General features: G+C 41.7%; 1 protein-coding gene across 6 annotated transcripts in view; it reads right to left on the minus strand.

Moving 5' to 3' along the window:
- EPB41L4B (erythrocyte membrane protein band 4.1 like 4B) overlaps positions 1–12,905 on the minus strand; it is a 132,751-nt gene that overhangs the window by 65,077 nt on the left and 54,769 nt on the right. For 4 of the 6 annotated variants that reach the window (XM_083407638.1, XM_083407636.1, XM_083407637.1 and 1 more), the window contains exons 9-15: positions 12,668–12,756; positions 12,398–12,467; positions 12,072–12,241; positions 10,979–11,088; positions 9,737–9,767; positions 8,938–8,971; positions 7,693–7,760 (exon numbers count right to left, since the gene is read on the minus strand). In XM_083407638.1, the coding sequence (XP_083263764.1) occupies positions 7,693–7,760; positions 8,938–8,971; positions 9,737–9,767; positions 10,979–11,088; positions 12,072–12,241; positions 12,398–12,467; positions 12,668–12,756 (572 nt within the window). Of the gene's footprint in view, positions 1–3,614; positions 5,102–7,692; positions 7,761–8,937; positions 8,972–9,736; positions 9,768–10,978; positions 11,089–12,071; positions 12,242–12,397; positions 12,468–12,667; positions 12,757–12,905 lie in introns of those variants that run through there. The other 2 variants (XM_083407639.1, XM_083407640.1) reach the window with 1 other exon arrangement.

The raw sequence follows: 12,905 nt of genomic DNA on the forward strand, positions 1-12,905 counted from the left end.
GGAGGGGCTGTTTGGATCAGGCTGAAGGTTCGGGGCTCAAAGAGCTAGAGGCCAACAATCCCAGGGGTTGGGAGACTGGTTTCATCCAGACCCCACTAGCTAGACGTTCTATGGGGGAGATGTTGCGGTGGGAGAACCACATCCCAAAGGAGGAGTCACGGGGCTGTCATCTAGCCAGCCCAAACCAGCTTCCTCGGAACTGGCTTCTGCACTGCTGGAGTAGCCACTCCCTTCCATTCCTACTGGCCAGCCTTGCCTACAGGAGGCACCAGGTGCCAAGCCTGACGCCAAGCCAGAGCTGTCTCCTCCTGTCAGAGAGATGCCAGCGCTGCTGTGAACACAAGGCTCAGGTCCAGCCCACCTGAAGGTGTTCCCCCGTCCAAAGACATGCCCCGCTTACCATGCTAAAGCCATGCCCACCCCTGTCCTTAACAGCAGGCATCCTAGGTGTGCCAACCATTGAAGGAACATCTTAGCCTGCTGCGTTAACCTCTTGCCTTGCTTATGTACCATACTGATTTGAGTGTTCAAGTTTTGGGCAGGAACTGTAATCTGAATATGAGTTCTTCATCCAGAAGAGGGCAAGACAGTTTGGATAGAATTGGGTGCCGTTTTGAATCAAGATGGTGAACTGAACCTTTCAAAACTGCACTGATTTTTGCTTTCTTAGAATCCTGAGTGGTTCCAGGTACAAGGCTGCTAGTAAATTATGTAAGGAAGGTTTATACAATATAATAATTTTATAGCTGAGGTCTATTACATTTACAGATTCTGCTCCATTACTATTTGTAAATTTCTTCATAAACGGTTCTCAGCTTTTGCATTCTTTTCTGTGGTAACTAAAGTGATAACACATTATGATTGGAATGGTCATTAGGTATAATAGATATCCAGTTGGAAACTTTGATCTCTTACACAAGGAAGTGTGATAGCAGTGAATAAATCAGTATTAGAAAGTATGGAAGATTGAAAGAACAATTGTTGTACATGCATTACTTTTGCAAATGGCTCAATTCATGGTTTTAAAAACAAAGTCTGAAAAGAAATAGCTGAAAAACAATAGCTAAAAATCATTTCAGTCCCTCTACTTAGGCATTTTTTAATCAACTACCTTAAACACGAACAGGATCTACCAAGTTATGGGAACAAAATTAAAGTGCAGTCCATCCAATGTGCATCTTTGCCACATTCATCTGCAAACTGATAAAGAAATTCTAACACAATGTTACCTACTTTTTGCTGCCATGCAAGGCTACGCATCCTCAGTCTTTATATGAAGGCATGAAAACCTCAAATGTATGTTGTGATAGAGAAGTATAGTATTGGCTTGTTTCACGCCTGTTATGAAACCCAAATGTTCTAAATTCATGATGCTTTGCTGCCCTTTCAATACTACGCTTCCAAATGAGGTTGTGCAGAATGGTAGCTTCTTGTGCTATCCCTGCGCAGTACGTGCTTTCAGGACATCCATTCTTCACATGAGCAACCACACAGGTGGACTCCACTCACTTTGAAGGGAAACGGGGGCTTTACAAGGAGATGCCAGAAACTTAACTGTGATACATCTCAGGTATTATACATGCAAAATCAATTTGTGCTGGAAGCTGTGTTTCTGGCATTGTGTGCCCTTAAAAATCTTAAAATGTTAACATGAACAAGGTGCGCGATGAAGCATTACACACCTTATCTGCCATGTTGGCCATGGAGCAAGAGGGAAAATGATTCTATGATTCCCCAGTACATTCAAGTTTCTAGTTCCCTCTGTGCCCACCCAGCCTTAGCAATAAAAAAAACACTCTGTAAAAGGACGGCTGGCATCCTGCAGGGGGAAAGACAACCCCGATTCCAGAGTGGCTGGGGAAACGCAGCCATATGGACGGAGTGTAAAAAATAAAATTATTCTTCTTGTTATTATGTGGCTCGGATTGTTGACAGGAACTGTGTTCATAGAATCATAGAATCATAGAATCATAGAGTTGGAAGAGACCACAAGGGCCATCGAGTCCAACCCCCTGCCAAGCAGGAAACACCATCAGAGCACTCCTGACATATGGTTGTCAAGCCTCTGCTTAAAGACCTCCAAAGAAGGAGACTCCACCACACTCCTTGGCAGCAAATTCCACTGTCGAACAGCTCTTACTGTCAGGAAGTTCTTCCTAATGTTTAGGTGGAATCTTCTTTCTTGTAGTTTGGATCCATTGCTCCGTGTCCGCTTCTCTGGAGCAGCAGAAAACAACCTTTCTCCCTCCTCCATGTGACATCCCTTCATATATTTGAACATGGCTATCATATCACCCCTTAACCTCCTCTTCTCCAGGCTAAACATGCCCAGCTCCCTTAGACGTTCCTCATAAGGCATCGTTTCCAGGCCTTTGACCATTTTGGTTGCCCTCCTCTGGACACGTTCCAGCTTGTCAGTGTCCTTCTTGAACTGTGGTGCCCAGAACTGGACACAGTACTCCAGGTGAGGTCTGACCAGAGCAGAATACAGTGGCACTATTACTTCCCTTGATCTAGATGCTATACTCCTATTGATGCAGCCCAGAATTGCATTGGCTTTTTTAGCTGCCGCGTCACACTGTTGGCTCATGTCAAGTTTGTGGTCAACCAAGACTCCTAGATCCTTTTCACATGTACTGCTCTCAAGCCAGGTGTCACCCATCTTGTATTTGTGCCTCTCATTTTTTTTTGCCCAAGTGCAATACTTTACATTTCTGCCTGTGTTGGGAGTCTCTCTCCCTCTCCATGGGGCTCTGGACTCTCTGCAACACAAAGCAGGCACGTCTGCTAAAGAAGTGAAGCAGGGGCTCAATAGGGACCCACTGAAGGGCAAAGTAGCAAACAGAAATCTGAATAATTTAAAAAGCTCTTGTCTATTATAGCTTCAAGAAGGTCTTATAAAACATGATTCCTATTGGTGGTGTGTGTGGGAGAGAGAGAATGAATCTACCAGTTGGCAAAAGAGTTGCAGAGCCAGGGCTGGTTCTTCTCACGGAGGTGGAAACAAGGCGCCTTGATGGCAGTACCCCTTGGACTGCAGCTGAACGCTCGTGGGATTGAATACTCCTTTGTACACATTGAAAACGGGCAAATGAAGCCGGGCTGAAACCCTTTCCCCTGGGATGCACGTGTAGGAGTTTTCCTCCGCTTGTACAGAGCCCTCTGACTGCAGTCTAATGTGGTAAAGCTCAGATACTGTTTACAATCTGAGAACTAGACCAGAGTTCTAGCCCAGGAGAACCACTCTTACCCCACTCTGGCGGAATGACAGCAGGCATGGCATTTGCTAGCAACACTGGACTGCAGGAAATGCACACTTCCCTGAGTGAAGCCTTTTGCATGCCATTTTCACAAAGACAGTTCCTATGCAATCCTTGAAAAAATCTTAAATTGAACACTCCCAATTGTGTGTGTTTTCTTTAGAAGACTGGACCTGTGTTTCCTGTTTGCTGAATGTATCTCCCAACCTATTTCCAAGCCACTTTGTGTGCATGTAGTAACCATAAGAACAATAACCCTGTTTTTTCTAAAAACTAAAATGTATAACAAATGCACTGTGGATGTATGCAGTCTTCCTAGTCTGAAGACTAAAAACATGTCCAGAATATAAAAAATGCGAAGACAACAGAAAATATTCATATTTATTTTTTTGTACTCAGCACATACAAAGATCAAAACAAATGTTATAGCATTTGTAAACGTACTTTAAATTAAAAAAATTAAACTATCATGTATTTGCTCTGAAGGAGAAGTAGACTTACCCTCATTTATAAAGTTAGATTCTGTAAAATCATATGAACAACACTAGCACTTTAAAATAACCCCCAAATAGCAAGATATTCCTTATTTCAATCAATTTCAAAAGATCACAGCTTGAAGACCAAATCAACAAGTGAACCAAAGCTGGCACTGTTATCTCCATATTCAAGAAAACCAAAACTATCACAAGTTTAGCCTGTCTTGTTTAAGGAACCTGAGTGTGTAGCTAAAGAATGTATATCCAGCTGTAGAAGCTGAACTTGTTTATCCATATCTCATGTCAAAACACATCGGTCTAAACTATCTTTTAGAACCAAAATCTTGGGATGCATTCAGACAGCTAATGTCCTTGCATGATGAGCTCAGGATTGGGTCTTAGGTGCTCATATAAACCCTCTCTCTGCTCCTCACATAACCCAAGGCAAAAATGAATGACTACAGACAGGAACTGTGGTTGGAATGGAATGTGTGAGCCTGGCATTCCTGAACACGTAGGCCAAATAAATTTGGGACAGAGAAGAAGTAGCACCAGAAGCATCACCAGGCTAAGGTGGTTTTTCTTTCATCTAAGAACACAAGTCTACTGAAAGACAGCACCACCAGTTATTAAGGCACCATCTTAACACCCGTTCATTACTTTATAAGCTGATCAATAAAATCCAAAGAGTCAGATGCGCTATATAAATATATATATATAAACTCTAGTGATTTTTGTATAATTGTTATCCTGGTGCAAAAACCTATTTGTTTCAGGGATAAACAGAATTTTTAAAAGCATTTCATTATTAGTCATCTGGATCCCTTTATCACTGGCCATTAAGTCATATTTAATAACTACAATTATATTGACTCCTGATTTCAGTATAACTCAAAAGAAAAAAAGCGAAAGACTATCATTGCTGGATTTTATTCATAAATGAAACCACAGAACAGCTGCAACTGTGTGTAAATGAAACAAAACAAAAATGCAAAGGCTACAGTAGTCAAAAAATAATGACAGTTTTATAAACTACCTGCAACATTCCAGAATTTTGGGCATATTTCTTAGCTTTTTCCAAAGTAATGGAACTACAGCTTGCAAGTCTTTGTCTACTACACCTTATGCTCTACGGATTATGACACAATTTTAAAAACTTATTTGGAATGCAATGAGTATGTGAGATGATGCATAAAGCGGTGAGAGATGGTTCTTTCTCAAAGGGTTGTCATGAGCTTATCCTGATACAACAGGCTCTGGATCCCAACTAAGTTCTTCTGGTTCTGGTCCTGAATATACCACAAATTGCTGTCCTCTCCATTTGGGGATTGTTTCCAACAGAGCCTGTCATCCTGATAGGGTGGCCTGAAGCATATGCAGAGTGATGGTGAATGAGAAGCAAAAAGGAAAAAGACAGTTATGAATGGCAAAATAAATGAGCTGATCACATACATGGAAAATGAGACAACAATGGGGGACTATATGGATGGAAAATATTAGCAGGGGGGAAACCCAAGTGGGGAATGAAGAACTGAAACCACAGATGGAGTACAATCCTCTAGAAGGTTCACCAAGTCCCACTTCAATGAATGGGAGAAACACACTGTCCATCTGTGCAATGCAGGCTGTGTAGAACTTTCCCCCTGGAGGATTATGTGCCGTGCTTTCCCCTGCATGTGTATGCATGGAATTGCAGACACAGACACTTGCAAAGTGGCATACGAGTGTTTATTCTGCCTCAAGTAGACCACTTAGAAGCTGTTCGCCAGGTTTATCTCAGAGATGTGCTCCATGAAGAAAAATGATGAAACAGCCCTAAGGAATTTCCAACACTTGAGAGCTGTTTTTGCACATTAATGTAAAAACAGGTTAGTTGTACACTGAAAATGTACTGAAATCATGTGCACTGCTCTATGTGGGCATTATGGGTAATGTGGAAATGCTACCTGAATGTGGGACTCCTTTTGGTTTTTATTACTTAATTCTATAAAAACATTAAGACATAACCCCCCCCCCATTTAGACAAAACACTAAAACATACAAAATCTAATTCACTACACAATACATTTCCACCAACACTTTTAGATCGGTAAAAGCTGAGAAGAATAGAGAAAAACAGAGGGCAGGGCACCCCCCCTTTTTTCCAGGGTTCATTTTTTATGAAACTTCCATTGTTTCCATTTCATACACCAGCTCCCCCCATTTCAGGTAGGACACCCTTACTTTCCACCAATGTGCCTCCTTTTTTGCCTCCACTGATGTTGGAGGTCTGATGGTGCTAAGACAAGGTTTCCACAATGGCCGGGGTGGGGGGCTCCCAAACTCAGACCTGCCTCCCTATTGTGTGACCTCTCCCTCCCCCCACGGAGAGAATGATCCAAAACATCCAATGGCCTGTGGGGTACCCTCCCAGAAACAGGAGAACTCTGCAGCCAAAATCCCATTTCATTTACACCAAGTTCATTTTGTATTTTTTGATGAACTCTAAAAGGCTGTAAGCGTACTCCAAGGCTGAAAATGTAGCTCTCTCAAATTGACCCATTTAAAGAAAAAAAATCAGTACTAGATTTTTTAAAAAAAAATCTGTCTTCCATAATTTATTTATATATACCATTGGTTCTTGTTTGTCCAGCCAATGGTAGTTTTAATGATATTCAATAAGACTAAGGAAGTTTCAGGCTCTCATTTTAATTGAAAAAATCTCATTAACCATCTTCTGAATTATTTGTGCCATCATTTCCCTTCTCCGATCCTAACTAGATAATAGATTGTCCATGCTGTTTAATTTTATGATAGTTTTCTCTATCAATAACTGTCTCAGAAAATCAGGATTCTTTTTAAATAAAAATGTCCCATTCTTTGATGGGCATAAAAATCTTTACTAGATCCAGCTTCAATTTTTATTTTATTTTTTAAAAAAACTTGTTTGTTTTTAAAATGATTATATGATTTTGACAGCAACTTTCTCTCCGCAATGTCGCTTCTCAAATTCTGATTTCTCACAAGCCATATTGCATTTTTTAAAATTTCTGGTTCTTCAAAAAGAGAGTTGATTCTGCTTTGAGGCCTCCCTTCCCCATTAATGCAGAGTTGGGGGGGGCTATTTCAGCCGGGGGGCAAAATTCCCTTCTGAGGGTCAAGTGCCAATGTTGGGTGGGGCCAGAGAAGCAAATTTTATATTTGCACAGTAAGCTGTTTACTGCACATACACTCACACAGCAGTCATTCCTCCAGTCAGGTAAATGAGGCATAGGCAGTGCTCAAGGATATTTTCCAGTGAGGCAAAAATGCTTGCAGTGTGAAGCCTCATCTGCCCCCCTGGGCCTGAGCAGCCACCCCCCCCCCCCGGCATTAATGTGTAGCAACCCATGCTATGTCCTCACGTTATGGACTTCTCCGCTCTTGGCATCCAAATAAGAAGGGTGATGAGAGGGTTGTGTTATGCACCATTCCCATATCACAGATTTCATAAAGTCCACCGATTTCTCTTTTTTTATTTTAGCTATCTGTAATTCTACAGGCTTGGGTAACCCCAAATATAGAGCCAAGTTTTGTTTCTGTGTTGCCATCTCCAAAATCACAGGTGCCTCTGTGAAAAATTCCTTCACATCCCCTCTTTCTCAAATAGCATTTCTTCCCCAGTATTCAAACTATATACATTATCTCTGCAATCCTTACCTTCAAGACAGGCTAGAATTACCAAGGTGCTGGTACTACAGATGATGGCTGAAAATGAGAACAGTGGTTTGCCTGTTCTCATACAGGGAGATCATAGATGAGCTGAGGATTTCCTGGCACTCTGCTCACATGCTTAGCCCCCAGGTGACACCAGATTAGGAGCAACATGTTGCACACACACAAACATACACATGGTCCTGTTTCCCAACTAGTGAGATCATTCCCCCCCCCCCCCGACTGAATAACTTTTACAACATCTGCACAGAGCAATCACTTACCTTAGATTTACAGGAGGATGTGAGTGCCAGTGTGATTGGCCGGGGTGCAGATTGGGGTGATACGGAGGCTGGAAATAAAATATGAACCTAGGTTACTGAAGAATTTGTAATCTCACTTCCACAGCAGCCTTTTAGGAAGGAAGGAAGGAAAGAAGGAAGGAACAAACGTACTGAAACTGCTTACACACTGGCAGAGAACTTTATAATTGCCTATAAGGCAAATATTGATTCCAATTCTGAGCAAAAACACATTCGAAAGTTTACTTTGACTTTTGAGGTTCCCCTTCACATGCAGCCTTTGCAACTTCAGAAGCGACCCAGGTGTGCCCTTGACTAGGAGTAAAGTAGGGAGTCCCGAGATCTGAGAATGAACTGTATCACTTCAGGCTCTGGGTGATCATGTTCTGAATGCAAAATAAATAAATAAAAGGCTTCCCTACAACTGGATATGGTAGTAGGGGAATTAGGCAAGACTATTTCTTTCTTCTGTGCTAGTTTTATATTTGCAGTGGTGGACAGGCATTTTTAACAAAGCGATTCCCTCTCCTGTAGTCTGAAATAGGACAGACATTCCGCCTCCTGACAGTTCCCTTATGCTGTATGTATCAATCCAGTCTGAAATAAACCTAATTCTTTGCTGAAAGTGACACCACTCTTATACCACACATTTCTGGGTCTAGAAGCATACTTCTGAATTGTTGCAATACTCTAAATGAGACACTGATACTACTTTTGTGGCTGGTCGGCCATCTATCTCACTAGGCTGCTGTGACCGTTTCTCACTTCTCTTTCTTCTGAGTACTTGAGTTTATGTACATCTGTTATGTATCGCCACTGCGTCCAAAATGGAACCACACAACTGGTACACTGACAGCATCCTCCAAGTGATTTTGATTTGTTTAAGCGTTTTCACACATTTCATAGGTGAAATCTTATAATCTCAGTTACTCATTGCTCTCTAATAAGTGTATGTGTACAATGCATAGATTTGAAACATAAATTTAATCTGAATCAAACTTTCTAATTTTATTTTTTAAAGAAATCCCCTTGAATGCCAGCTTTCAGATACAGCTTCACTTTTAGCCAACATACTTCACAAACATACAAATATATGAAAGGCACATGACATTAGCACATCGAAAATATTCACAAATGGTACGGCAAGCAAGCAAGTCACTTTGAACATGACACTGTTGGTGCTATAACTAAGGTAACAGAAAAATAAGAATTCAGTATTCCTCTTACCTGATAGTTATGGACTTCTTGGTTATTTTTAGTGCTAAAACAAAAATGGTATTGTTATTTTTTGCATAGTTCTCATAAAGTATAACACAGAAGCTTATCTTATTAATGAACAAGGCAAGCTAACGCAAGGGGGGGAAATGCCTTTAAGATCTTAGCAAGCAGGTTTGAATTATGTTTTAAGTAGTGTAGCTATTGGAATGGCAGCTCAAGAGACTGCAACTTGCGGAGGTGCTTTTGCAAAACATTGCCTGCATCTCCCCTCTTCAACCCCTCTCACGCAGCTGACCAACATGATGATGTGCTCCATTCTCCTTCCAACAGCATATTGCCGCCTGTGCCTCAATCTTGTGAAGTGAAACTTCTGAGGCAGATGGACCATCCGCAAACATTCCAGGTTTGCCTCAGCCAGTGGCTTTGGAAGACTGATTTATTACATTTATACCCCTCCAAGTATCCAAGGACAGTTTACAGCATAAACAATTCCCAACTGAATTCAGTTGCAATGGTTCAAATCAGTTTTGAATGTTGGGGAGGGAGGATTCAAACACTGGAGAAGAACGTGATCCTGCTGCCTGCTTCTGAACCACAAATCAAGTGCTCAGGAACATCATGCCTGTATTCTGAGTTCAGAGATGAGGAGCGTCACTGCTTGTAAAATGTTTTCTGTACCTATTCGGATCCCTTAATGGGACATATTAGGAGTTCCAGCACTAGAAGGTTTGCAGTACATTTATCTAGGGGCAGCTTGGATAGCAGATGCCAAACCAAATAATTCATGTGAAAGATGGATCACACTTACCAAATCTGGGGTGCTTTGAGAGTGTTGCTTGCTAAGAGAGGGCACAGAAAAGCAAGGGTAAACATCACTATTTTTGAAAAAAACCAAGCCTCTGTTTTTTATACAGGATAACATTCCAGCATTACATAAGGGGCAGCAAGCGACAGAAGGGGGAAGACGTGGGTCTGTCTGCCCTAAGTTTTCATGTACAGCCCCCATGGTCTCCTCTCCATCCAACTCCCACTCAAGAAAACAGGGTGGAGATGAATGAGGCACCTGCAACTGAACTCTCCTCTCTGTACTTCCCAACCTAGGCACATAAAGGAAGTTTAATGTACAGCCCACTTCTGTGGGTGAAAAGGAGATTCTGTGACTGAAGATTGTGCCAAAAAGCTAATGCAGCTATGCTTAGGGTCCACCTTCAAAAGACGCTGATGGTGTCCAGATGTCATGTTATGCCATAGGTTAGCACGACAAGAAAAAGCTGCAGAGAGCCTCTGACTTGTGTTCTGCCCTTCACTTGTATCCTCTGGTGAGACCACAAGAAGTTCAGAAGCTTTCACTTCCAACTTAGATTAATCACAACTTGTTGTGTCACTCAATCCAGACACAGCATGAATCTTAACTATGGTTCGTTTGAAACAAACGTCAAACCAGGGGTTATGAAGTTGACTTGTTTAAACAAGCCATAGCTAACATTACCCACAATTTAGGGTTCCAGTGTCATACTGAACTGTAGTTAATGGAAATTAGAACTGAAATCATCTGAGCTCTTCCTCGCAGGTGTGCGAGAAGAGGGGAGGAGAACAAGGCTTGCCGTGCCTTGCTCTCATCATGCTAAACTATGGTCTGTCTCAGGAGTGCTGCTTCTTCATAACTGTAGGTGTTGTCGACTTCTTTAAGGCCTCTGTTGTATTTGATGAACAACATACAGAGAAGTACCTTGCCTGAACTTGGGGCTTTTCAAGTGCTTCTGAGAAGCAATAAACCAGAAAAATAATGAGTGCGGGAAAGGAAACTGACAGAAACAAAACAAAATGAACAAAATGTAATTGGGAGGGGAGATTTAAGAACAAACTAGCAAACAGAAGCACTACAAAGTGGAAGGGGAACTTTGTTTTAGGACATCCCCTTGCATTCCTTCATGGTGTGATGAAACAAAGCTCTTATGGTATGTGAGATGCCATGGAGAAAATAAGCTCTAATTTTAGTTAAGCAATTTGCTTAATGAATATGGCACACAAGTTCGCTGCAAATTCTAACCTTTGAAAGTTGAATGCCTTCGGGATGGGTATCGCTTGCTGGGCCTCCTTTCAAAGGTACTGGCTCTGCGTAGTCTGGACCCGCGTGTTGCCTGGTATTCTGTTCGACCACTTAAAAAAATAAGAAGTAACAAAGACTTACAGCGCATTTCTATATAATCTACTTGGAAGCAAGTCCCAGCAAGTTCAACAATGTTTTCCTCCAGGTAAGAGGGCTTAAGTTTTCAGCCTTAGTTTACTTCACTAACAGCTCCCATCCTCAAAACACAAAACCTACACAGTCATATAAATGCTGTATGCAAAACCAAGACTTTAGCTTAGTACAGCTGTATTTTACATTTATTTGTGGCTTCAAAAATCATCTCTTTCCCCAAGAAAATTAAAGAAAACAAGGGCACTTCATAGCAATCAATATAGCTACAAGTCTGGCTATCACCCAGTTTCAGAAATCTTAAGTGGATAAATCACTGGAGTCTCAACTGACCAATTAATTCTGCATAAGCCTGCATATCATACTGTGAGTGACACCTGTCAAGGATACAGGTGCTGCTACACTAAAGGAACAACCTCATGAATGCAGAATGGACATCATGTGTCACTTGTAAAAGTACAAGTTCCACAGATAAAATGATTTGAATGGGCTCATATGGGGAAAGGCAACCTTAAGAAAACTGGACCCAAAACTGGCCATAACAATAGCAATAGCATGAACTTGGCCCAGTAACAAATTAGCACCCAGTGCAGATTTTTGAGTATAGGTGTATATATTGGGGGGGGGGTGCCTGTCCTGCAACCCTAAATTACCAGATTACAAAAACCTCATCCTCAAAAGAGTCCTCAGAATATGTGCAAAGAGCTGCCTTGCAAAGCAGAAGCGAAGCCAAGACCTCCAGGACCTCCGGAGGGTTTCCCTACTCGTGCTCACCCTCTCCAATTGCTAGAAGGAACCAGACACCATTCCTACTTATCCAAGACTGCCAATGTGTCTGGCAGGACAGAGACTCCTATTCAAACAAGCAAACAAACAAGCCAAATTTTTGTGACTTAGCAGCTTCTGTGGCCTTATTTGCAAGGGTGCATATGCAACTAGGTACCTGAATCGGAAGCGGGATCCCAGCCTGATAAAATCTGACCGGCTAGATTTACTGTTTGCAGGTGTGCGCAACCGAAAGAAGGCATGGTGCTCCACTGCACATTTCCAGAGATGCTTGCACGTTTTAGCATTGTCTAATCTGAAAACAAATGTGTGCTCTTGCTCTCTACCCTGAAAGACAAAAAATGGAAGCCTTGTAAGTTTTCATGCAATCAGCTTGCCAACCAATGTCACAGAAAGAAAGCTTGGACTGTCAATGTGCTGAATCTCTCAGGGTCAACTGCTGAACTCCTGGGACTCTGGATATTGCTAGGTTGGGTTCATTACCTGATCATCATCTTCGACCACCACAAGGGTCAGCTTGCTCTTTTTGAAGTCCATTTTTGTGATTTTAGGCCTGATCACATAGAAGACAGATGATGTAAACGGTTAATTCTCAAGAGAAACAAAACATTATGTAACATATTTATATATAAATGCTGTTTTATTATTATCATGCTAATCTGAAAGCTGGGGGGGTGTCAATCTCTCCGTTTTTTTAGGCGATGGAGAGAGATTAGTATTGAATAACAGTAAGTGTAAGTAGGAATTACTCACCAAAAAAACAAACCTATTTTGTTTGCCCCTTCAAAGATCAAGATCCCTGTTGGTGTCAACCCAAGAGCATAGTCACAACCATCTCTTCCCTACAAGCAAACAAATGATGTTCTATCAAACGCAAAAAATCATCTGCAAGACGTACATTCAGAAAGTGAAGCAGGTGAGAGAAGCTGCTTTTAAGCACAATGTCTTAGAGCCACACGGTGAACCTCTTTCCCACCCTCTGCATAAATAA

The sequence above is a fragment of the Podarcis tiliguerta genome (assembly GCF_965153285.1).
Source record: "Podarcis tiliguerta genome assembly, chromosome: 13".
Classification (NCBI taxonomy): Eukaryota; Metazoa; Chordata; class Lepidosauria; order Squamata; family Lacertidae; genus Podarcis; species Podarcis tiliguerta.